The following is a 26961-nucleotide window of genomic DNA, read 5'->3' on the forward strand; positions in this document are numbered from 1 at the left end:
ACAAAAGTTTTAATTCATTTGAATTGTGCAGAGGATTGGCAATAGGCCAAGTGTGATGGACACATATTTGAATGCAATACTTCGGAGAATAATTGTACACTTTACATTCCTGGACAAATAGTTCATAAGTATAGTACAAACTTGGTCCATATGTACAATTTTGTATTAAAATAATTGCTCTCTTATTTTACAATAGCCATTTCAGTAAAAATTCTTTGAAATGTATTAGCTGTTCCCCCGTGATATTATTCATTGGTAGCCCAGGGCAAAAGCTAGGGAGTATAGCAGGAGGGAAAAGGGACACACGGAGGGTAAGGGAGCAGAGTAATCAGAAGTGCAAGCTGGAGCAGGGATGCAAAGCTAGAGTTGAAGCTGGGATGGAGAAGGGGTCGGTTTCCTATTACCTAGCAACTGAGAACAGCAAAACCCAGGGCCTGAGGCTTAGGGCAAAGGCCTGAATGCTGCATTTTAAATTGTCAGTTTAAAAAAAAAGAAATTCCTGATGCATTATGCACCCTATGCCCCACTCTGGCTACATTAGAACTACAATCAGAAGGGAGGTACTCTGGAAATTGTAGTGCAGAGTGACACTGATGATATTGCTACAGTTTTGTCTGCAAGAGTGCATTCTGGGAGTTATAGTCTGATACTTGTTTAAGCCTCTTCATTCAAGAGGCAGATTGATAGCTCTGGGATGCCCAATGAACTTAAGCCCCAGGCTTCTTAGAGAAACAGAGAGCTGATGGAAAATAGTGAAGAAATTTCAAACACACAAAAGACAACTATACAACTATGTTTCATTATTTTCTTGTGAATATTGTAATTTTATGTCTCTATTAGAAACTTTATTCTCAATATTAAATGCTCAGCTTAGAGCATATAGTGGCCGAAAAGGTTCTTTTTTTAAACACTGAATGATTTCACTGGTTTCTGTTCCTTTCCTTACTTTCATTTTATGGGGGTGGAGCAGAAGGGTAGGGGGGAAAACAGAGAAGTAGTCAGAATCAGAAGGTAGTGGACTGGAATGTAGGGAAGGAGGAGGAAGTCACAGTGGCAGGGTGGAGCAAGGTTATAAAAGAATGTAAAAATGAGGATGAAGATGCTGATGCAAATACTTTGGGAAAATAAGTAGCCAGTAGAACTCGGCAAGGACAAGGGCAATAGATGAGTGGACTTAATATGGGATTGTATGGAAGTGTCAGAGTTTTGGACAACGAGTTTATGTAGTGCATATCAGAAAGCTGGCACTGAGAGTGATGGGGTGGGATTTAGGAAGACTACACTTGAATCAGGTATAGTTGATTCAGAAATAACTTGTGTATAAAAATTAGATGAAGAGATTGGTTACAAATTTTCTTTTACCCCCAATGGTTCTATGCAATTGATCGTGAAGGGCTTTTCCTAAAAACAATCTGTTTTAAAGTGGTTGATGCCCTGTGGGTATTCACATGAGTTTCCCTGGCTAAAGGTAAATGAGCACAACAGCTTATGATTTGTTCTATTACAACTTTTAGAACAGTGTAAAATTCAACCGGTTAGTGATTTCTGTATACTTGGACAGAGGCTTAAATCAATGTAAATTAATTGAGGTTTATTTTTTAAATTACAAGCTCATGCAGACTAACAAAGTGGCTCTGACCAAGGTTTTTTTTTAAATTTGAGGTCCTTTACCAGCTATAATGAAGGTACCACCAGGTCCAGAAAGTTATACGGGACTTCACTATGGAACCTTGTGTTTATAGCTTCAATATTATGCTTAAATCCTGCCACTTGTACTTCACGTGCATCAGACATTAAAACTATTGTCAACCAACAGTTAATTTGGATAGGACAGAGTTAAAGCAGATTCAAAAAAAAAAGTTGCATCACTATCAGAAACAACAACTTGCATTTAAGTACAGCCTTCAACATAGTAAAATGTCCCAATGTGCTTCACAGGAGTGATTATTGAACAAAATTTGACACCGAGCCACATAAGGAGATATTAGGGCAGGTGACCAAAAACTGAGTCAAAGAGGTAGGTTTTAAGGAGTGACTTAAAGAAAGAGAGGGATGAAGAGGCGGAGAGGTATCGGGAGGGAATTCCAGAGCTTAGGGCCTAGGTAGCTGACGGCACTGCCGCCAATGGTGAAGCAAAGAAAATTGGGGGCGCGCAATAGGTCAGAATTAGAGAAGCGCAGAGATCTCGGAGGGTTATAGGCTGGAGAAGGTTATAGATATATAGAGAGGGGCGATGGCATTTGAAAACAAGGATGAGAATTTTTAAATCGAGACGTTGCCGGACCGGGAGCAAATGTAGGTTAGCGATTACAGGGTACGGTAGCATAGTGGTTATGTTACTGGGCTAGTAATCCAGAGGCCTGGACTAAAATCCAGAGTCAGGAGTTCAAATCCCGCCACGGCAGCTGGCGAATTTAAATTCAATTAATTAATTAAATTCAATTAATTAAATAAAAATCTGGAATTAAAATACTAGTATCAGTAATGATGGCCATGAAACTACCGGATTGTCGTAAAAACCCATCTGGTTCACTAATGTCCTTTAGGGAAGGAAGCCTGCCGCCCTTACCCGGTCTGGCCTATATGTGACTCCAGACCCACAGCAATGTGGTTGATTCTTAATTGCCCTCTGAAATGGCCGAGCAAGCCACTCAGTTGTAAAATCTCGCTACGAAAAGTCATAATAAGAATAAAACCGGACGGACCACCCGGCACCGGACACGACAACGGCAAAACACCAAGCCCAGTCGACCCTGCAAGGTCCTCCTTACTAACATCTGGGGACTTGTGCCAAAATTGGGAGAGCTGTCCCACAGACTAGTCAAGCAACAGCCTGACATAGCCATACTCACAGAATCATATCTTTCAGCCAACGTCCCAGACTCTTCCATCACCATCCCTGGGTATGTCCTGTCCCACCAGCAGGACAGACCCACCAGAGGTGGCGGTACAGTGATATACAGTCAGGAGGGAGTGGCACTGGGAGTCCTCATCATTGACTCTGGACCCCATGAAATCTCATGGCATCAGGTCAAACATGGGCAAGGAAACCTCCTGCTGATTACCACCTACCGTCCTCCCTCAGCTGATGAATCAGTCCTCCTCCATGTTGAACACCACTTGGAGGAAGCACTGAGGGTAGCAAGGGCACAAAATGTACTCTGGGTGGGGGACTTCAATGTCCATCACCAAGAGTGGCTTGGTAGCACCACTACTGACCGAGCTGGCCGAGTCCTGAAGGACATAGCTGCGAGACTGGGCCTGCGGCAGGTGGTGAGCGAACCAACACGAGGGAAAAACTTACTTGACCTCGTCCTCACCAATCTACTTGTCGCAAATGCATCTGTCCATGACAGTATTGGTAGGAGTGACCACCGCACAGTCCTCGTGGAGATGAAATCCTGTCTTCGCACTGAGGACACCATCCAACGTGTTGTGTGGCACGACCACCGTGCTAAATGGGATAGATTCAGAACAATTCTAGCAGCTCAAAACTGGGCATCCATGAGGCGCTGTGGGCCATCAGCAGCAGCAGAATTGTATTCCAGCACAATCTGTAACCTCATGGCCCAGCATATTCCTCACTCTACCATTACCAACAAGCCAGGGGATCAACCCTGGTTCAATGAGGAGTGTAGAAGAGCATGCCAGGAGCAGCACCAGGCGTACCTAAAAATGAGGTGCCAACCTGGTGAAGCTACAACTCAGGACTACATGCATGCTAAACAGCGGAAGCAACATGCTATCGACAGAGCTAAGCGATTCCACAACCAACGAATCAGATCAATGCTCTGCAGTCCTGCCACATCCAGTCGTGAATGGTGGTGGACAATTAAACAACTAACGGGAGGAGGAGGCTCTGCAAACATCCCCATTCTCAATGATGGCGGAGTCCAGCACGTGAGTGCAAAAGACAAGGCTGAAGCGTTTGCAACCATCTTCAGCCAGAAGTGCCGAGTGGATGATCCATCTCAGCCTCCTCTCGATATCCCCACCATCACGGAAGCCAGACTTCGGCCAATTCGATTCACTCCACGTGATATCAAAAAACGGCTGAGTGCACTGGATACAGCAAAGGCTATGGGCCCTGACAACATCCCAGCTGTAGTGCTGAAGACTTGTGCTCCAGAACTAGCTGCGCCTCTAGCCAAGCTGTTCCAGTACAGCTACAACACTGGCATCCACCCGACAATGTGGAAAATTGCCCAGGTATGTCCTGTCCACAAAAAGCAGGACAAATCCAATCCGGCCAATTACCGCCCCATCAGTCTACTCTCAATCATCAGCAAAGTGATGGAAGGTGTCGTCGACAGTGCTATCAAGCGGCACTTACTCACCAATAACCTGCTCACCGATGCTCAGTTTGGGTTCCGCCAGGACCACTCGGCTCCAGACCTCATTACAGCCTTGGTCCAAACATGGACAAAAGAGCTGAATTCCAGAGGTGAGGTGAGAGTGACTGCCCTTGACATCAAGGCAGCATTTGACCGAGTGTGGCACCAAGGAGCCCTAGTAAAATTGAAGTCAATGGGAATCAGGGGGAAAACTCTCCAGTGGCTGGAGTCATATCTAGCACAAAGGAAGATGGTAGTGGTTGTTGGAGGCCAATCATCTCAGCCCCAGGGCAATGCTGCAGGAGTTCCTCAGGGCAGTGTCCTCGGCCCAACCATCTTCAGCTGCTTCATCAATGGCCTTCCCTCCATCATAAGGTCAGAAATGGGGATGTTCGCTGATGACTGCACAGTGTTCAGTTCCATTCGCAACCCCTCAGATAATGAAGCAGTCCGAGCCTGCATGCAGCAAGACCTGGACAACATCCAGGCTTGGGCTGATAAGTGGCAAGTAACATTCGCACCAGATAAGTGCCAGGCAATGACCATCTCCAACAAGAGAGAGTCTAGCCACCTCCCCTTGACATTCAACGGCATTACCATCGTCGAATCCCCCACCATCAACATCCTGGGGGTCACCACTGACCAGAAACTTAACTGGACCAGCCATATAAATACTGTGGCTACGAGAGCAGGTCAGAGGCTGGGTATTCTGCGGCGAGTGACTCACCTCCTGACTCCCCAAAGCCTTTCCACCATCTACAAGGCACAAGTCAGGAGTGTGATGGAATACTCTCCACTTGCTTGGATGAGTGCAGCTCCAACAACACTCAAGAAGCTCGACACCATCCAGGACAAAGCAGCCCGCTTGATTGGCACCCCATCCACCACCCTAAACATTCACTCCCTTCACCACCGGCGCACAGTGGCTGCAGTGTGTACCATCCACAGGATGCACTGCAGCAACTCGGCAAGGCTTCTTCGACAGCTCCTCCCAAACCTGCCACCTCTACCACCTAGAAGGACAAGAGCAGCAGGCACATGGGAACAACACCACCTGCATGTTCCCCTCCAAATCACACACCATCCCGACTTGGAAATATATCGCCGTTCCTTCATCGTCGCTGGGTCAAAATCCTGGAACTCCCTTCCTAACAGCACTGTGGGAGAACTGTCACCACACGGACTGCAGCGGTTCAAGAAGGCGGCTCACCACCACCTTCTGAAGGGCAATGAGTAAATCTCAGGGTCGAAGTCTTGAGGAGCTACATATAATGCATCCACTTACAAGGTTTTTGGTCTGTGACAGAACATTATTGGCCAGGCTTCTAAACTACTTTCTGTGGAAACCCTGCACATTCACACTTGTTCACGGATGATAAAATTATGTTCAGGCTGCTACCAAAGAAGAGTTTTCAGATCCTAAATCTGTGAAGGAACATGCTAATATCCTAAGGTGCTACACATCAAGTGTGCATTGACTTCAAAGACAAAAGATACATAATTCTGTCTCTTCTGTTCAGTAGCTTAAATTTCATTAATATTTTTTACATCCTCTTGGCAAACTTCATTCTGATTAATATTCCATTCACAAAGCACCTGCTGGAAAAGAAATCCAAACATTCTGCCAAAAAACAACTTCATAAATTTGTCTTGACCCTTAAGGAAACCTACCACTTTGAAATAAACTATCTTGAAGTAGGTAATTGCTTAATTTAAATTTATGAATGGAATATATGTTGCTGATCATTTCTTAATTTCAATAGTGTCAATAAAATGCACAAACCACTGTAAAGTCAAATCCTGAATATATAATAAGAATGAACTTTTTACATTAAGAAAATGTCCTAGGTCTACCACAATGGCTCAATGTATAAATGCACTGCATGGCTTGGTACTTAACTATACTGAGCAGCAAAGACCCAGGTTTAGTTCATGGTCTGTGTTGAGGCAGGGTAGTGGTAGACCTTGTGTGTTCTCAGGTTGGGGGGAAAAGGAAGTGAAAAGTATGGTCTTTCCTTCGCCAAAAAGTTGCACATTGCTTTCAAAAAATTAAATCGATTCAGACTCACTCAAATCAAAATGATTCATTTAAATTTTTTGTTGATGACCAATCATTTGGGGAGTCAGGAGGCAAGTGACTCACCACCTGACTCCCCAAAGTCTTTCCACCATCTACAAGGCACAAGTCAGGAGTGTGATGGAATACTCTCCACTTGCCTGGATGAGTGCAGCTCCAACAACACAAGAAGCTCGACACCATCCAGGACAAAGCAGTCCGCTAGACTAGCACCCCATCCACCACCCTAAACATTCACTCCCTTCACCACCGGCGCACAGTGGCTGCATTGTGTACCATCCACAGGATGCACTGCAGCAACTCGCCAAAGCTTCTTCGACAGCACCTCCCAAACCCACGACCTCTACCACCTAGAAGGACAAGGGCAGCAGGCACATGGGAACAACACCACCTGCACGTTCCCCTCCAAGTCACACACCATCCCGACTTGGAAATATATCGCCGTTCCTTCATCGTCGCTGGGTCAAAATCCTGGAACTACCTTCCTAACAGCACTGTGGGAGAGCCTTCACCACACGGACTGCAGCGGTTCAAGGCAGCTCACCACCACCTTCTCAAGGACAATTAGGGATGGGCAATAAATGCTGGCCTTGCCAGCGACGCCCTCATCCCATGAACGAATAATAAAAAAAAATTTCAGATGTGTGGAGCACCAGATAAATAAGACAAGTGTAAAATACTTACAATTTGTTAACTGTTATACATTGATCAAATACATTTTTGATCAAGTTTTGATGAACTGGAAGATACTGCATATTTATGCCATAATCCAGGGTCAGCAATCAAATCAGTGCAGATGGATTGAGATACTGTATTTATACTGCTGGCCAGTATATTTGCATACAATTCAACTTTTACACAACAAGCAATAATAAATAATTTTTCTAACTTTTTAATGAAACAACCTTCAAAGTAGCATTTTGCTACATAGCAGATACATCCTTGATTCTATTTGTATTTGTCAAGTCTACTTGAAGAAAAACATGTACCATGACCTTCTCTTTGTTGAGTGCCCATCAAGTATCAGAAAACGTCGTACTGCAAACAAGCCTTTTGTGTACTACATACGATCAACATTATCTGGCTTCTTTACAAGTAATCCACAAGTCATGAGGTTTACTTAACATAGCTCAAGCTGGTAGCCCTAATGTACTACGTTATCAGTACTACAGCATGCAAGTAAGCAGGTTAATTCCTGTGAATAGCACAGTCTGCACTCCAGGTGGTACCTATTCATCAATCTTAAAGACAAAATTGTAGAGTTTTTTTTAAGTAAACAAATCCAGTCTTTTGTACTGAAAGCAAGGGTGAAGATTTAAACTTCAGAAATTATTTTTTAAAGTTTGCTAAAACAAAAAGGAAATAAACAAATTGGACAGGACCGTTCCTCCCTCAAGCTGAAAGAAAATAAAACTGTCAGTGCCAAACATGCTATTTTTTTTTGAACAGCATGACAGAATTATTCTGGAATATCAAGAGTGCTTCAGTAGGTTGAAAAAGAGAGCTAAAATGGAGCTGCAAAATGCTACTTACAGTGATTGTAGTGTAGACAGTCCTTTTAGGGCTTCACTCGGGACAGTTTTCAATTGGTTGTTCTGAAGCATTCTGGAAAAGGAAAAAGCTCGACAGGTCAGAATTTTCCAATGTAGCCTTACAGTAAGTAGTTTCAGTGCACCCCAATATCACAACCACCACAAAAAGTCTCAAAACAAAACTGAACGTTACTGATATATATCAACATTCACTCTGGAATCATACACTGACTGCTTTCAGCCACTATATTTGAAAAACTATTACTCTAGCTCACAAAGTCGGCTGTACAATTGCCTTACAATTAATGCAGTGAATACTGATGGAAGGGTATCCAAGACCAAAATTACAAGATACCAACAAATTCATTCATATAAATAACATTCTATGGATCGACATATTTCCCCAATTCTACTATATAATATTCAGCATCAGGAATATACAGAGAACAAGACCTACAAATTGTAAAATAAAACTGGTCACGTTATGACAGTTGCAAAGAATATCAGAGTTTAAAAGGATCAAAAGATTAATCTTAATACTTGCACAAAAGCCACTACAAAAATTATGGGCTCTATTTTAGCACCCGCGATCGGGTGCGTTCCTGGCAGGGGGGCTACAAAAATCGGGGATTCCCAGGGCGGGGCGGGAACCCGGCTCCAATCCGCCCACTTCCAGGTTTCCCACTGACATGCGCACGCAGCCCCCGCATGTGGGACTCCCGCTGGCAATTAAAGCCGGCGGGGTGCCACTTAAGGTATTTAGTTTGGTATTTCAGGTCGTTTAGAGACCTGATTAACAAGATATTTTAGGAGGGTTGGGATTTTACAAACAACTGGGACTGTTTCCCATACTGGGGGAAACACTCCCAGTTCAAATGGACGTGTTGCAGCCATCAGCCTGTGGCAGCTGCAAAGGTCCATTTGACAGGTGGGGGGGGGGGAGGAGACCCTCACTCATTGCAGGAGGCCGCTCTGTCACTTGGGACAAAGTTTGGTCTCCACCACTCTCCTCCTAACAATCAAATTCACCAACTTGCACACTTACCCCGTTGTCCAGACACATGTACCTACCTTGCGGACCCCCTCAGATGTACATCTTCCGGATGGGGGCCGCCGTAGCTGCAGTCGTGACCTCCTTGGAGGGCGAACAGCATCACCAGCCTTGCCGTCCACCTGACACGTGGAGCTCCACAACACAGTGCTGTGACACATCCACCTGCACAGCAGGAGGGAGGGCAACCGCAGAGAGAGATGCGTCGCAGAGAGCACTACCCTCGCCACAGGGTCCACAGACCGAGGCTCAGCTTCCTGGACCTCTCTGAGCAGCAGTGCACACGGAGGCTCAGTCACTCGACATGTAGTCGTGGACATCTGCAGCCTCCTTCATGCCAAGCGGCTCCCGGCTGGCCCGAGCACCATCTTCTTACCTGTCGCTGTCAAAGTCACCACTGCCCTCAACAACTTCTCCTCCGCATCCTTCCAGGGTGCCACCGGGGACATCGCCGACGTCTCTCAGTCGTCTGCACAAAAGAGCCCTGCAAATACACCTACACCCACTCTGCAGTGACACAATGGATGGCATCAGTTGTGGGTCTTCATGGTGATCCTCGGGAAAGGGCATTATTGCACAAACCAGACATGATTCGCAAAGACGTGGCAGTAGTGGTGACAATATAATATGTAATGTGAGTTGATCAGAAATTAAATATAAGTAAAAACCATGACAAACCCTCAAACACCCTTGTGCATCCCCTTCATGCTCACGACACGTTTGCCTTACGCTGTCTACTGCACATATGTGATGCATGCCCTGTGGCTGCAGCACAGGTAGTGGCAGGTTGAGTGAGGCTGACTGTGAAAGAGATGCATGAGAAGGGGAGTATGAGATCGAGCCATGAGATTGTATGAGGATTGGGTTGAGTGGTAGTGGCGGGATGAGTACTACTGGCGAGGTGAGTAAGTGCAGGTAAGATGAGGATGAGGTTTGAGTGGGTGTGAAGGGTGATGTGACAGAGTAGTGTTGGCAGTGCAGAAGGAGATGTGGGGTGGGGGCGGTGATGTGGCAGATGGAGTGTAGGGGAATGAGTAAGTGTACTCACTTTGGCTGACCTACTTAGGTCATTGGAGCGCCTCCTGCACTGTATGCAGGTGGGCGATATGTTGGTGGTGCAGGTGACCTCCTCTGCCACCTCGAGCCAGGCCTTCTTGGTGGCAGAGGCAGGCCTCTTCCTCTCGCCCGCCGGGTGGGGGGGGGGGATCTCTGTCCTCCCCCTCCTCCTCACCCCATCCAATGATACCTGGAGTGAGGCATCATTAAACCTGGGAGCAGCCTTCCCCCTGGGCTGCTCCATGCTGTAATTTTTCCTATTTCTTGCAGCATCAGTCAGTGGAGGACTGCCCCTATAAATAGAGCTCCTCCAGCTGACAGACCTTACTGCGCATGCGCAGTCCGCCCGCCGCACAGCTTAGCAGCGGGGAACCCGGAACAAGAGGTAAGTGGATCCAATCAGCCTGCGATTGCGTTCGGGGCAGACTGATTTCACCGGGCGCGTTACCCACGCACCCAATCGCCCCCCCGCCGCCCTGGTAATAATCGGGCCCAATGTGTCTAAAGTTAATCTGAATCTGTGATATTACTTGATATGCACCTGAAGTCAATCCATCTACACCCTGACCTACCAAAAACGTTTAGCTGGGCAACAAATTACAGAATTATATCCTCCCCTCTAACTGAATGCACTTCTCAGCTGGCAATGCAGTATACTTGTCTGTTCACATATTAAGACAAGTAAAGTGCTTCAGTTGAAAAAAAATAAATAATTACAGTGTGAAGGTGCAAAGATGATATCAAGATTAATGTATGAATAGCAACTACTTGTAGATTTTCAGGCTGCTGAATGGTGGAAAAAATGCATAGTTTCTTGGTTTGCCTAGGCTCCAATTCAGAAACAAAAAATTGCATATTGTGACAAAATTGAAGCATTTTTTGTCTGTGCTGTAGTATGGTATTGGTTCCTTTCTTTGTCACCATACAAGGTTATAATCCAGGCTCACTCATAGAAAATTGCCCACATTATTCTGGGTCTATTGTAACAAAACAAAGACATGGGGGGGTTGATTTTAAACCCCAAGAACGGGTGGGTTCGGGTGGGTGGGAGGGAGTTGAAAATAATTGTTTTTTTTGAGTCGCAACCGCAAAATTTTCATACTTTGCATTCCCAGTGGGAAGCCTGTACTTTTACGCGCCGACGTTAAACCCGGAAATAAAGCCGGGTTGCGGTCGCGACCCGATAAACAACTATTTTCAACGCCCACCTCTTCTTGGGGTTTAAAATCACCCCCATGGTGTATGGCCAAGGGTCTGAGGGAGAGGCCAAGACACTCAATTCAAATACAAAAGCATCTTGTTGATTTTATTTGTATGTGTGTTTGGTTAGCAGCTCTTTTTGAATTGAAGAGACAAATGTTTAAGTTTTATCTGTCATGGCCAGACTTTGAAAAGTAGTTCACAGCCTATCTGGCTAAAAATGAGAGCCAACCTGAACTCGGTGAGAGACAAATCATCAAGAGACTTTGTGAAGGTTAGCAACAAACCCTCAAGGAAAAGGTAATATTCAAAAAACTTGTAACTGCGCTGTGTCATTGCTTCTTGTGCACTTATCTATTTACTGTTTAATAAGTAAGTTTGCCAGTTTTAACTTAACCCTGTTCTCTGAAGCTGCAGATGATCATGTAAAGTCATGTGCTTTAACTAGTAGCCATAATACAGTAATAAGAGTTTTATATTTGATCCACAGGCTCGCTATAAATTATCTAGATATTGGAAAAGAACGAACTTGCATTTATATTGCATCTTTCACAACCTCGGGACTTCCCAAAGCATTTCACAGCCAATATTGGTCAGTAAAAGGCACATTTTGGGTCAGAGAGTGGAGGCTCACCTACAGGAGGGATCTAAGTCACTGCACACAAGAAAAATATCTGGAGTAAAAACCCGAAAGTGGAGCACATTTAAAAGAAAACATTTGCTGGTCCTCTCAAAAGTTGTCTACATGATTTCTGTATAAATTCAATGTTGCTGCACAAAGAAAAGTAGAAAATATTGAACATTGAATTTTATTATTTCATGAAAGTTTTTTTTTGGAAACAATGCAAATCTTAGTGCAGAAGAGTTTAACTGTACATTGTCAAATGATTGATAACTAGAATGTTGTTGTTTGACAGAAGCTTTATTCCTGAAAACATTAGGTTCGCCCAATCATCTGCTGAAATTGTTTCAAGGACATTTGTTAAAAAGCTTGAAACAATCTTCATTTGTTCAGTGTATTTTAAACAAAAAAAAAGTCTTGATAAGAGCTTAGGAACAAACTTTCTTTCAACTGATTGTGAGAAAGTTTTAAAAAAATGAAAATGTAAAGTACCCTATCAAATAGGTCACATTGAATTGTTTTAACATAAACACTGCTTTCTATAAACTTTAAAGGATTAAAAGCAAAACAAATTAAACTGATATAGCAAACTTTAATTCTCTTTAGGTACTCATTTTTTTTCTCCAAACAATGCTCCAATATATTTCACAAGCCAACAATAATTGCACCACGACATACATCTGACGTTTAAGAATTCTCATTGAAATATTACAGTACATCATGTGGAAATTCAATATTAAGGGCATATATTACAGTACTGTCCAAATAAAACAAAGCAAATCTACCTAATGCATATGCGTTTCAAAATTAAGTTAATCAAAGCTATCCATCCCTCTCTTCTCACTGCCCCCCCCTCCACTGAGGGTGCCAACTCATGCTGGGCCACCAGTTCTACGAGTGCCAGCAGCTCTCTGGCCCCTCACCCATGTGGCCATTCTTCATGCAGAATCCGATAGCGAGTTGGCAGCTTATTCAACCACAATTGGTTCCACAGCCAAGCCTAATACTGCTTTTGCCTATCGTCTACACTTACTTTCCAGCAGATAGCAATCAATGACATTTAACTTAAAAATAATGTTCAAAAAGTAATTAACAGCATTGATACCATACTGATTAAAATACTTAATATTGATTTTAGTGAAACAATATACACCAAGCAATCTGAAGCCAAAAACATTTTCTAAGCAGCAAAAACAGCTCTTCGAATTTTCAACAGGTGATCTATTATGCTGTTAACTGATATCATTCTTTGTTGGCCCCACTGAAATTACAATGCATCACAACTCTGGCATACAAGCACTTTTCCAATGATTAATCAGTACAAGAGGAAAAATCTCCAGAAAGAAAATACAACATATCTAAATTACAAGAATGTTAGTAAAACTTGTTTTCTGTACTGAAGTCACAATATCCCCTTGACCTACATAGCCTGCAGCTCCCTTGGAGCGCAGCCTAGAAAGCAAACACATTTATTCATGCCACAGTACTTTTCAATGTGTCCTAGGAAGAGAACACGCAAAGCGGAAATCTGGTTCTCCCTAAAGAGCCAGCCACAAAGTTTCACAAAAAACTCACCTACTCTCTCTTTCTCCTGCCCATCCCCCCACAAACGTTTTGCTTAAAATTTGTGGGGAGCATCTGCTCAATATGGCAAGGTTGGCCTTTCCTAACTTTTACATGGACTTTTCTGCAGTTTTCAGATCTTCTCCATCTGACCAAGTCAGTAAATTACCATTATTGTTTAGAATTACAAAGCAATGGGTCAGGGTAGATAAAAGCAGACTATTTCCAATAGTTGGATCTAGAATGAGGGGCCATAGAAACAAGATTAAAATGTAAGAGATTTAGAACAGAGAGCAAGAGAAACTTCTTTGCACAGACAGTTGCGAGGCTATGGAATTCACTTCAGGGTTAGTGGTTGAGGCAGAAACTATGACAACGTTCAAGATTAGATTGGATAGGTGGATGCAGGAAAAGGGGATAAAAGGATACAAGAACAGAGCAGGTAAATGCGATCTGGATCATTTGCTCATATAAAGGGTAAATGCTGACCCGAATGATTGGGCCGAATGGCCCGATTCCATGTTCTAACTTCCCCCAGGAAGCTGTGGAAGCTACATCATTAGATAAATTTAAAACAGAAATAGACAGTTTCCTAGAAGTAAAGGGAATTAGGGGTTATGGGGAGCGGGCAGGAAATTGGACATGAAGCTGAGTTCGGATCGGTCAATGCCCTGTGGGTGGCGGAGAGGGCCCAGGGGCTATGTGGCCGGGTCCTGCTCCGACTTCTTGTGTTCTTTAGATTTGTGGTTGGGATCAGATCAGCCATGATCTTATTGAATGGCGGAGCAGGCTCGAGGGGCCGATTGGCCTACTCCTGCTCCAATTTCTTATGTTCTTATGTTCTTATGTTCTATGTATGACTAGAACTAAAAGGTTAACGTGACATGCTCTGAACTGCACTAAACTGTACAGTGGTTTTTCAGGGACTCTACAATTATATTTGAATTGCAAGCAAGGGAAAAACACAAACAGGCTAAAGAAAATAAGTTACAGCATCTACAGACACAAGTATAATCTTGCTGGGAAGCCAGCCGAACACACCTTAAGTACTTGTGCAAACAAATGAACATTTTTATCACATGGGTGAAACAGGTCGTCACAAGCTGCACCATGCACTTTTTCCTGTCTGTTAGGTAACATAATTGGATGCAGCCACAGGCAATTGCGTCAAGGATTTATGTCTCTCAAAACTGACCACAGTGATTGCTGAAGTACAGAAAGAACCAGAGAATTTGTATTCTGGCGGCAACAGACAAGTCCAGCCCCTTTCCACGCGTGCTGAAAATCTAAATTTGAGGGAACTGGATAAGTTGCTTCAGTATCTTATAATCAAATGACCATCTCCATCATGTCTCTCGCCCACCCTCAAAAAGAATTTTTGATATGTACAAACGGCTTCATTTTTGTACTATTTGTAAGCTATGTGATCCAAAATCCTTTCGGTACACAATCACAAGAATGGAGAATACCATTTAAACCTACATCCCTACTTCGTGTGGGATTAGAACATATTTCAAGATGCTAAACTGTAATAATAAGAAAATCAATTTTCAAAGAAAGCTCACTTTTAAACTACAAATACTGATAAGTGACTAATGCATTGATCCAATCTCGGATTTCAGGTGGCATTCATAGTCCAAAACGACCCCTCAACTGCATTAGTGCAGTGTAATTCACTCTGAGCTATCCTTAAGCTACCATACAATCATAATACAATTCCCGTGGACAACATATACTTTGTTTGATTTGAAAGCGAAGAAAGGAAATCTATTTATAGAATTTATATCCAGTTGAAAAGTTTATTTTTGGCTCAAGTCAAGCAGGTTGTTTCAAGTAATCAGTAGTGCTCATTAAAGACAGACCACTTAGAAGTTGACTGTTGATGATCAATTACAACTGCGTGCAGAAGCAAACAAATCAGTCAGAGCTTGAAATATTTTAAGACCGAATTCCTCATTTCTCGGTACTGTGGCAAAGAATATTCATGCATCAACGTGCAGCACTCTAAAGTTATATGATGCAGGTTTATACCCTTGGTGAGTTTTCCATCTCAGCCAGCCTAAAACTATGCCAGCTACGGAAACTATGGTAAATAGATTTGTTTAGAAGGTAAGTCAACCCCCTCAGCATTAGTTTGCAGTAGTCGATATGCACTATACAGCAAAGGCTTGGAAAATGTCACCTGTACCCACCCAGGAAATGGAATGTGGAGGGTAGGACAAATTATTACATTCAGGTGAAAAAGCATAATCTAATTATAGGGAATGTTAGCATTAATAATGAACCACAGTACTGTACTCCACTATACTGTCAGTACGACTGCTCTATAAAATTAGATTTAACTTGCAACCACTTAACATTTTAAAACCTCACATTATACTCAGTCATCTTTGGCACAAGACAAGTCCTAACCCATTTTTATGGATCACTGACCAGTCTTGGATGGCTGTATTGAGTATATTTTGAAGAATTCCTGAGCTGGAAAGAATGGACAAATACTTACAAAACTTTCAGTTGGTACAGTCCAGACAAAGCGTCCGGGTGAATGTAAGACAGGTCATTGCCAGCCAACCGCCTGTAAAAGAAAAATAGTGGTCATGTAACCAAGTTCAGAGACCAAAAAAAACTTACCAAAGCAGGAAAGAGAGACATCCATCAACCATGAAATTAAAATACAAGTCAAGCTTGTTGAAGAGCACTTTAATTTGTAGGTTATTTAGTGTTCTACAGCCCACATATCACTGTAAGGTACTCTGTAGTATTTGGTACCCTGCAATTGTGCTAACTGCAAATATCTGCAAAAAGTATAAAGACTTTTAAAAATTATAACAGCATTTCTTAACCCCACGTCCATTAATGGGCTTTTTTGAACTATCCTACTTTGGAGGCAGTTAACAATTTATCAGGCAAGGTACAGAAATTACAGGTTGTTGAACCAATGTCATTATCTTACAGCTCTGGGCCACATGGGGATTCATTTCAAACACAAATTGGGCTGGAGTGTTTTGACCATGTGTAGTCAGACTGCAAATTCTGCTCAATAGCAAAAGTCCCAATGTTACACGAATTTTGCATGAAAGTAGAAAAATTGTGGCATTTATATTGCAGAATCCATAAAAGCTACCACGATCCTCACCAACCTCAGTCACCAGTCGTACCCGATGCTGCTATTGCTCTGGGGGATCAAACTGTGCGACATGCTGCCATGAAAACTCCCGACCTTGCAATAATTTTCTCAGATCATGATTTCCTGTCCGCAGCATTCAACATACTTTGATCTCCCAGAGCAAAAGCATCAACATCTACATTGTCTAAAAGCCAAAAGGAAGCGACTGTGGTATGAACTGGAATTGGGGGGGGGGGGGGGGTGGGGGGGGGGTGGAGAGAAGAGAGGGGACCCAGGTGGTATGGGAAGAGGTGCAGAAAAGTGCCAGTGTGAACTAGTAGTATGAGATGAAGTGCCAACATGAATAGGGAGTAAGGATGGGGAGGGGAAGAAAGTGAGAAGAGGTAAAGGGTGTCAGCATGAACAGATAGATGGGGATAGTGGGAATAGGAAGTGAAGAAAGTGACAATGTAGACACTTGGATGAAGGGGGTGGGAAGGAACAAACTGAAGGGGGCAGGGGGAGAAGAATGCCTCCATGAACTGTGATAAGGGGAGGATTAACAACTTTAAAATAAATTTTCAGATTTTGCAACAGAGGGTACCAATATATCCTCAATAGCCCACAATTTTTCTGCGGGAAAGGAGAGCAAATCCCTACACGTTTTATCACAATCTTCTGCAATTTTCTACTGGCCTTAGTCCTGGCTAACCTTAATCATGTGTCTGTTTAAAACCAGTGATGTATTGGGTGGTAGCACAAGTTTAATTTATGCATATTTTCTTCTAGCAATTTGAGTTCCTTTTAGGACAGAAAATAATTTGACAGAGAAAACCAAAATCTTGTAATAGTCAATGCAAGTAAAACTATTAAAATAGTCAAAAATATTTTTTAAAGTTCATAACATAAGTGATCATAAAGCATACTCCTTTGGGGCTGAGTGGAGAAGTGGAAGATTCATTCATGAAATGTCAGGATTGGCCACAGCAATCCTCTTGCATTGATCTCAAAATGAGGCTCATGGGGCAATAAAAGTGAAGTCATATGAATATCCTTCTTGTGTGCTTCAGAACTGCTGACACCATTTTATATCAATTCAGATGGCCACACTAGTTGCTGCATTATTTTTAACACTAGAAATGGCAATGTCAAACAAAATTTGTGCCCATTAGGCTCAAGGTACTAATATGTGCAGATTATTCTTTCCTTGCTTCAGAAATGGATGTGATGGGTTGGCACCTTCTCAGTGACCTTAAAAGTGGATTTAGTAGCGTTGCCAGGCAACATAGGAAATTAGAATGTTTGTGCCACACAATATCCAGAGCTATTTACTGATACTATAAATAAATTCTGCCTTACATGCATTTTGTTGACAGTTATATTGTATGTTGTACAATGACCATGGTAGATTGACCACATTTTACATAAACACACTTTACCCAACCCAGATATTTATCAGTTTGTACAATGACTTAATTATGTATCACTAGTTATGTTCTAAATGTATTATACAAACACATTCAATGTTGTGCCACATAAAAATGTTTAAAAATTACAAATTACAATGGGCAAATTTACAGCAATGGCTCGGTGAAGGACTGTAATTTAAACTTCCACAAACTCAACTGTTTTTTAATATTATGTGTAACACCAAACGATAAACTTGGTGCTAACTCTTCCACAGGAACTGAAGGAAATTAACCATCAATGTCCATTTCTCCTTATGCTGTTCTCATCCAATCATACATGCATTTTCCAGCAGGAGTTACTGGACAGGATCAGGAGCTGAGACACTAGCTCATTTTTCCTCTCCCTGGCACAATAGGCAACCAACCTCATCACCAACCTGGCCGGGTCAACTAATTCAGCACTGACTGGCGATCAAACCTAGGACATTTTGGTTTGTATACACACATGGTGTATTTACTCACTTAGCCATTGGGGGAACCTTGTTACATTAAACTTGGACACTGGTTCACAAAACAGCTGAAATTCATGAATCAGGAAGCAGCTAATTCCTCAGCTACAGCGTTGCGAACTTAAACTTCATTGTCCTCAGGGCCAGGATCTTTACGTGAAGAAGCTTTTAAAGAAAATGCTCAATTTTGCTTGATCTCAGTTCAACTGATTGAGGTGCTGTACTTAGAAGAACTTTTGATTCAAAAGACCTCGAAACAAATACATTTCAATAACTCTACCTTATCCAGAGTTGTGCCATGTGACTGTCCTTTTCAACCAGAAGGATATTGGAGTTGGGCTCAGTGTTGGATTATCTACCACTAGTCCTTGAACCTTGCTTGAAGATCTTGCCATCTGCAATGATCCTCAGACTAACTGCTCTAATGAGCTGAAGACAAGCTCTTTTAAATTATAGTTTAAAAATATAAACTATATTCCCTATCCTTTTGGTAACCATTTGACAAAGAATTTCTGCTTTTTGGCACTGAATGAATTTTTCATTAAGCTAGGCTGAGAGAGAATATGCCAGTTAGATGCTTGGAGAGAGTGTGTTTGACCCCTGCCCTGCTGAAGTCTTAGTCATCTGACTGATAGATGGAAGCTAATCCAAAGTAGTAGCTTCCAGTTTGAGAACACTTCAATTGGCATTTTCAAACAGCCAAATCTATTATGTCTGGAGTTTTTTTCTAAATATCAATGGAAGGTCTGTGGACATAGAATAAATGGTGGACAGACTTGCCAATTGGTGCTTTGTTGAATGTTTACAGGTGTTCAGAGCAGTTTTTTTTTGGTTAGGTGCCTTATGCAAAGAAATCCATTACCTTGCTTAAGAGTCTCCAATTCAAACTGCTGAGAAACCCATGAAAGTAATGTTGCAGTTTGCTCAGTTATCTTGTAGCCAACTTAATGTTTACCTTCTCCTTCTCCACCTCAGGAGGATAGTCACTAGATGGTCATTAGGCAAGTGAAAAGCAGAGATTTGAGCTCTTGCTAGGTCAGTCAATCCCAGGAACTCCTCCCAAAAGGCATTGTTAGTAGCACAACAATGTGTGAATACATTGCCGCCATCTTCCTGACCACAATATAGACACATGCAAACCATATCAAACATTGATTTGATCAACTGAAGTGCAGAGCTCCAGCAGCAATTGCTTGCCTCTATACATGTGAATCCTGAATATATGAGTGGGTGTTTACAAACCCAAGGTTCTTCCAAAAGTGAGTTTCCTCATCAACTACATGATGGACAACTGCCTGCAGGAAGGATCTTGCAATATGTCAGTCCCTTTGATGTTCTAGGCATCCAAGTGCAGTGCCATGTACCATACTCACATATCACCAATGCTAATCTGGTTTAGACCATTAAAATACAGAATCTTTTTGCTGCTGGCTGCTAAATTCATAGACAGCCATGACAGAAAGACAGAGACAGACAAGGCTTAAGCGTGACAGAGAGGCAGGCACAGAGCGATTCCCTGCCCTTATAAGTACGTGTTGACAATTAAAGTGAGTATTGACACCACTGTGTCAGCCAATGAGTTGGAGGTCGGGTGGGACTTACGACAGGACTTATAGCAGTCTGTTTTACAGCAAAAAAAAGTCTCTACGAACTACAGCAAGAACCTCCCGATAAAAGCAGGATTATTTCTCCAGTAAAATGCAGTGAGTAGAGGATAGTTACATAATACAAATTATGTACATAAAATCAATCCCAGCAGTGCAGGACTGACAGGAGAATCAACCAATCATTGCCATTCGTGATTTGTGGTGTCACTACATGATTTATTTAATCCAAATTTTTTTTAAACCAATATTTAATGAAGACAATATTTATAGATTGTATGATCAATGAACGTGCCTATTTCAGTTAACTGATCCGTAGTGTCTTCCCATTGTTTGCAGCTACAATAACTCACAGAAGTAAGCCATGACATTGCTGTGGTGTCTAGTGTTCAGCTGCAATGACAACCCCACTGCACCCACCCCCCACCCCAACCACATGCTGATATTGGCCCAGAAATTACTTACCTTGGATGCCGCACCGTAACGGCATCCATCCCAACGGCCGTTGAATCTGTCTGAGCAAGTTTGTGAATGCGCACATGCGCAGTTAAGCCCGGAAATCGCGAACTTGCTCCGATTGGTTCAATGGCATTTTGACAGTTCCAAATTAAAGGGCCACCTACACTACAATCAATACAATCACCAAACAATCGTAAACTTACCCATCTGCCCAGCTGGAATGAAGATGCTTACACCACGAGAAGATATGCTTGAAAATACCAGCCCTACACTACTTTTTAAAAGCGCGGAGACTTATAATGACTGCAAAACAACAAAAAATTAAATTTTTAAAATGTGGAATGTCTAATTATTCTTACTTTAATATTTTTTGATAAAATATATTTTTCAATAAATTTTTTAAAAACTTTTAACTTCTGTATGTTTCAAGTACATTAAATCATTTCCTTGCATGTTTATGTAAGTTACATTTTTATTTAGACTAACATAAGGAATGTCATTTTAGATTAATGAGTTTTACTTGTCTGCTTGTGGGTGGGGCTCGCATTCCCACAGTCTTTGCATGCGCACATGGCCTGCGCTGATCTCGGAGCATACCACTGGAGAAGATTTCAAAATTCAGCAAATGGACGCTGTGGCCTACGCTAGGAGTACATTCGTACTTTTTAAATCCCCAGGACGTGTGGAGGGCCTTGCCCCGCCAGTGGCAGCAAGTTCTGGCCCAATAACTAAAAGTAAGCCATGACATTGCTGTGGTGTCTCGTGTTCAGCAGCAATGACAACCGGTTCCAGCCCAATAACTTTTTTTAAAATCCAACTCAAGCAACACAAAAATCAATACATAATCTAAACTAACTTCAACGCTGTACTGAAGAAGTGCTGGATTATCAGACTTCCAGCTAAGATGTTAAATCGTGATCTGACCTGCCTGTTCAAGTGGATGTAAAAGATCCCTTGGTACTTTTTACAAAGAGCAAGGAGTTCTCCCAATCCTGGTTAACATTTATCCCTCCACCAACACCTCCAAAACAGATTAACTGGTCATTCATCTCACTGGTGTTTGTAGGACCTTGCTGTGTGCAAAATGCAAAGCATTTTGGGACACCCCGAGTTTGTGAAAGGTGTTATATGAATGCAAATGTGTTCTTTCTACATTCATTCTGCCCAAAGAGGAGAATCTCATGGCAGCATATCATACTTGCAACCTTACATAGTAAGGTTTCTCTATGATTCCTGGGTCTCTATTATTTACCTGGATAGTGGGTTGGTGAAGGTACGCTCCAGAATGTACAGGGTGCGAGTTCCGATGAAAAGGAGTGATCAGTGGCACTAGATACTCTACTCAAGTTTAGCATGAAAGCCCAAAAAAAGTAGAAAGCACATGGAGTAGATGCTCCTTCTATTTTCCAATCGATATATCAAAGATCCCTCGAGCTGTGCATGTGGGAGAATCTGAGCAGCCCATTGTTCAATATGGCAAGCAGAGTGCATTAGATTCTTTCAGAAATGCCTGGAATAAATACTCCGAGACCATCCCTTATGATGCCACCCAACAAATTGTTGATGCCGCCAAACGTATTGTTGATGCAGGCATAAAATCAAATGAGTGACAATCTTGCCTGATTCTCCTTTTGAGGCAGCTAGATTTGGTAAGTCTCCTATCTATCCTTACATGGGTTTTGCAGATGGCTTACACATGCTGATCATCCAATATTGAGCCAAGCACTCCCACAGCTTCCTCATGAAGGCCGCACGAGGATACTAGATTGAAAGCCTGATGCAATAAAAAAAAATTATTAAAAGCAATGCAAGTGCATTTCCCCTGGACCTTATGATGTACTGCAACCTCATCTACAGCTATAGCCAGGACAGTTTGTCAGTGGTGGATCCAAGTAGATGTTATATTTAATTAGGAAGCAAATCAGTTCATTGAGACCATTTGCCACCATTATATAGAGTATGGCTGTGTCAGTTTTAGGTTTGCTTAATGTCAATCCTCATGGTGGCAACTGATCTTGACCAAGAGAATATTGAACTTCCAGGGCAGTTAATATAATTCTAAAATTAGACAGGGAGGCTAAAAGGAAAGTTTTCACACTACATGGTTCCCAAAAATTAGGCTCAAAAACTATAAATATTTGTAAAATGTAAATTTGCATTACCTGTCAAACAACTGCCAGAGCCACCCATGTCGAAGGCCAGGTTAGATGGTACAGAAAGTTTGGAGTCCTTTCACTAAACCTTCCAAGAATGGGATATGAAACCGAGGCCACTGTTCTAAGTATTCACATCTGCAATCATTACTGTGTTGTCAGTCAAGCAGTCTGACATTCAGTCTTGGATCAGCCAGAATTTCCTCCAGTTGAATACTGGGAAAACTAAAGCTGTTGTTTTCGGATCTCGCCACAAACTTTGTACCTGTGCCGCAGATTCCACCCCTTCCCCAGCCATTGTCTCAGACTGAACCAGACTAATATCAGCACCCTATTTGACACCAAGCTGAACTACCAACCCCATATCCTCTCCATCACAAATAACAGCCAACTTCTACCTCCATAATAGCACCCACCGCTGCCCCTACCTCAGCCCATCTGCTGCTAAAACACTCATCCATGCCTTTGTCACCTTCAGACTCAACTATTCCAATGCTCTCCTGGCTAACCTGCCATCCTCCATAAACTTCAGCTCTTTTAAAACTCTGCTGCCTGTATCCTATCCCACACTGCTTGACCATCACCCCAGTCCTCGCTGTCCTCCAATGTCTCATATTGAAAATTTTCATTTTCATGGTTAAATCCTTTCATGGCCTCATCCCTCTCTAACTCATAGAGTCATAGAGTTATACAGCACGGATAGAGGCCCTTCGGCCCATCGTGTCCGCGCCGGCCATCAGCCCTGTCTACTCTAATCCCATATTCCAGCATTTGGTCCGTAGCCTTGTATGCTATGGCATTTCAAGTGCTCATCCAAATGCTTCTTGAATGTTGAGAGGGTTCCTGCCTCCACAACCCTTTCAGGCAGTGAGTTCCAGACTCCAACCACCCTCTGGGTGAAAAAGTTCTCTCTCAAATCCCCTCTAAACCTCCCGCCTTTTACCTTGAATCTATGTCCCCTTGTTATAGAACCCTCAACGAAGGGAAAAAGCTCCTTCGTATCCATCCTATCTGTGCCCCTCATAATTTTGTACACCTCAATCATGTCCCCCCTCAGCCTCCTCTGCTCCAAGGAAAACAAACCCAATCTTCCCAGTCTCTCTTCATAGCTGAAGCGCTCCAGCCCTGGTAACATCCTGGTGAATCTCCTCTGCACCCTCTCCAAAGCGATCACATCCTTCCTGTAGTGTGGCGACCAGAACTGCACACAGTACTCCAGCTGTGGCCTAACCAGTGTTTTATACAGCTCCATCATAACCTCCTTGCTCTTATATTCTATGCCTCGGCTAATAAAGGCAAGTATCCCATATGCCTTCTTTACCACCTTATCTACCTGTTCCGCCGCCTTCAGGGATCTGTGAACTTGCACACCAAGATCCCTCTGACCCTCTGCCTTGCCTAGGGTCCTCCCATTCATTGTGTATTCCCTTGCCTTGTTAGTCCCTCCAAAGTGCATCACCTCGCACTTTTCCGGGTTAAATTCCATTTGCCACTGTTCCGCCCATCTGACCAACCCATCTATATCATCCTGCAGACTGAGGCTATCCTCCTCGCTATTTACCACCCTACCAATCTTTGTATCATCAGCGAACTTACTGATCATACCTTTTACATTCATATCCAAGTCATTAATGTAGACCACAAACAGCAAGGGACCCAGCACCGATCCCTGTGGTACCCCACTGGCCACAGGCTTCCAGTCACAAAAACAACCTTCGGCCATCACCCTCTGCCTTCTGCCACTAAGCCAGTTTTGTATCCAAAGTGCCACGGCACCCTGGATTCCATGGGCTCGTACCTTCTTGACCAGTCTCCTGTGGGGGACTTTATCGAAGGCCTTACTGAAATCCATGTATACCACATCCACTGCGTTACCCTCATCCACACGCCTAGTCACCCCCTCAAAAAATTCAATCAAATTAGTCAGACATGATCTTCCCTTGACAAAGCCATGTTGACTATCCCTGATTAATCCTTGCTTCTCCAAGTGGAGACTAATTTTGCCCTTCAGAATTTTTTCCAATAATTTTCCTACCACTGATGTTAGGCTCACTGGCCTGTAGTTCCCCGGTTTTTCCCTACTCCCCTTCTTGAATAATGGTATTACATTAGCGGTTCTCCAGTCCTCTGGCACATCCCCTGTGGCCAGAGAGGTTCTGAATATATGTGTCAGAGCCCCCGCAATCTCCTCCTTTGCCTCACACAGTAGCCTGGGATACATTTCGTCCGGGCCTGGGGATTTATCCATTTTTAGGCCTGCTAAAACCGCCAATACCTCCTCCCGCTCGATGTTAATATGTTCGAGTATATCACAGTCCCCCTGCCGTATTTCTATGTCTACATCGTCCTTCTCCATAGTGAAAACAGATGCAAAAAATTCATTTAGAACCCCTCCTACATCTGCCGGCTCCACACACAGATTGCCATTTTTGTCCCTAATGGGCCCTATTTTTTCCCTAGTCATCCTCTTACCCTTAATATACTTATAAAACATCTTAGGATTTTCCTTTATTTTGCTCGCCAGTGTTATTTCATGGCCCCTCCTTGATCTCCTAATTTCTTTTTTAAGTATCCCCCTGCACTTTTTGTACTCCTCTAGGGCTTCCTCCGTCTTTAGCCTTTTGTATCTGCCAAAAGCCCTCCTTTTTTTCCTAATCCATTCTCATATATCCCCTGACATCCAAGGTTCCCTGGAGTTCTTGGAACCACCCTTGACCTTTACGGGAACATGTTGCCATTGTATGGTCTCAATCTCCCTTCTGAAAGACTCACATTGCTCCGATGCGGATTTTCCTACAAGCAGCTGATCCCAGTCCATTTTGGCCAGATCCTGCCTTATCCTATTAAAATCAGCCTTCCCCCAATTTAGAACCTTTATTTCCGGCCCCTCCCTGTCCTTTTCCATGACCACCTTAAATCTCACCGAATTATGGTCACTGTCACCAAAGTGCTCACCTACTAGCACTTCTTCCACTTGGCCGGCCACATTCCCTAGAATTAGGTCCAGTACCGCCCCCTCTCTTGTAGGACTTTCTACATGCTGGCTCAAAAAGCTCTCCTGGATGCACGTTAAGAATTTTGTACCCTCTAAGCCTTTTACACTCTGAGTATCCCAGTTAATATTGGGGAAGTTGAAATCCCCCACTATTATTACCCTATTATTTGCACAATTTTCTGAGATTTGCCTACATATCTGTTCCTCTATCTCCCTCTGACTGTTTGGGGGCCTATAGTACACTCCCATCAAAGTGCTTGCCCCCTTTTTGTTTTTAAGCTCCACCCATATGGCCTCATTAGAGGAACCTGCTAATATATCATCCCTCCTTACAACCCCTTACAACCCCTCCCCCCACCGAAAACTCTCATTTCTCTGACACCAGCCTCTTGTGCATCCGTGCCCCCTTCAACTCACTGTTGGCAGCTGTGCATTTTGCTGCCTAGGCGCCATGCTCTGGAATTCCTTCTGGAAGCCCTGTCTTCTCTCCCCCTATCCTCTCCTTTAAGATCATTCTTAAAATCCACTTCTTCGACCAAGCTTTTGTTTACCCTTCCAAATATCTCCTTCAGATGTCCAGGTGTCTATTCTTTTCCAATTACAACTCAGTGAAGCCCCTTGGCACATATTTCTATATTAAAGATGCTACATAAATGCAAATTATTGTTTAAACATACTACTACTTTGGCATCTTATGCTGAAGTTAAATTATGGAATTCTTGAAATCTTGCATGTCCAAATTCATCTCATTATTCTATGACCAATATACAGCTGGTATAAAGAATGGAAAGGAGGAAGGTAGACAATAAATAAAGCTTAATTGCTTTTCACAATGCCCCATCGGTCCATCAACCCTACCTAAGCAATACCCCAAAAGGAGAAACATACAAGTTAAGTATCAATGAAGCCATTTGAAGGAGGATGGGAAAGGTTGGCAGTTATCATATTAACTCAGCATCACAAATTCTAGAAGGTAGCCGGCCACAATCTAATTAGAACTCCAAATTTGCAAGATGGTTTAATTTCACTATTCGTAGTGGCAAATCAGAGGAAATAGCTAGATTTTTATTATGATGTGGAGCGCTGTTTTTATTATGATGTGGAGCGCTATTTATTGACAGCGCTGACTTGCTATTGTAAAGATTTGATATGCTGCTGGGAGTGCACCACTGGTTCTCCACTACAAATAATAATGTAGGGAATGTTACAAACTATATTCTTTGGTAACAAGTCGGTTTTGGCAGAAGATGATCCTAAATCTGGTAGTTGCTAGGAAGAAAAAAAAAGTGTT

The 26961-nt window shown here is 42.8% G+C and overlaps 1 protein-coding gene across 2 annotated transcripts in view; it reads right to left on the reverse strand.

Moving 5' to 3' along the window:
• Positions 1-26961, reverse strand: part of lgr4 (leucine-rich repeat containing G protein-coupled receptor 4) — a 147084-nt gene that overhangs the window by 61799 nt on the left and 58324 nt on the right. The window contains exons 3-4 of one of the 2 annotated variants that reach the window (XM_067994065.1): positions 15939-16010; positions 7945-8016 (exon numbers count right to left, since the gene is read on the reverse strand). In XM_067994065.1, the coding sequence (XP_067850166.1) occupies positions 7945-8016; positions 15939-16010 (144 nt within the window). The remainder of the gene's footprint in view (positions 1-7944; positions 8017-15938; positions 16011-26961) is intronic. The other variant, XM_067994066.1, reaches the window with a different exon arrangement.

Source organism: Heptranchias perlo, chromosome 12 (assembly GCF_035084215.1).
Source record: "Heptranchias perlo isolate sHepPer1 chromosome 12, sHepPer1.hap1, whole genome shotgun sequence".
NCBI lineage: Eukaryota > Metazoa > Chordata > Chondrichthyes > Hexanchiformes > Hexanchidae > Heptranchias > Heptranchias perlo.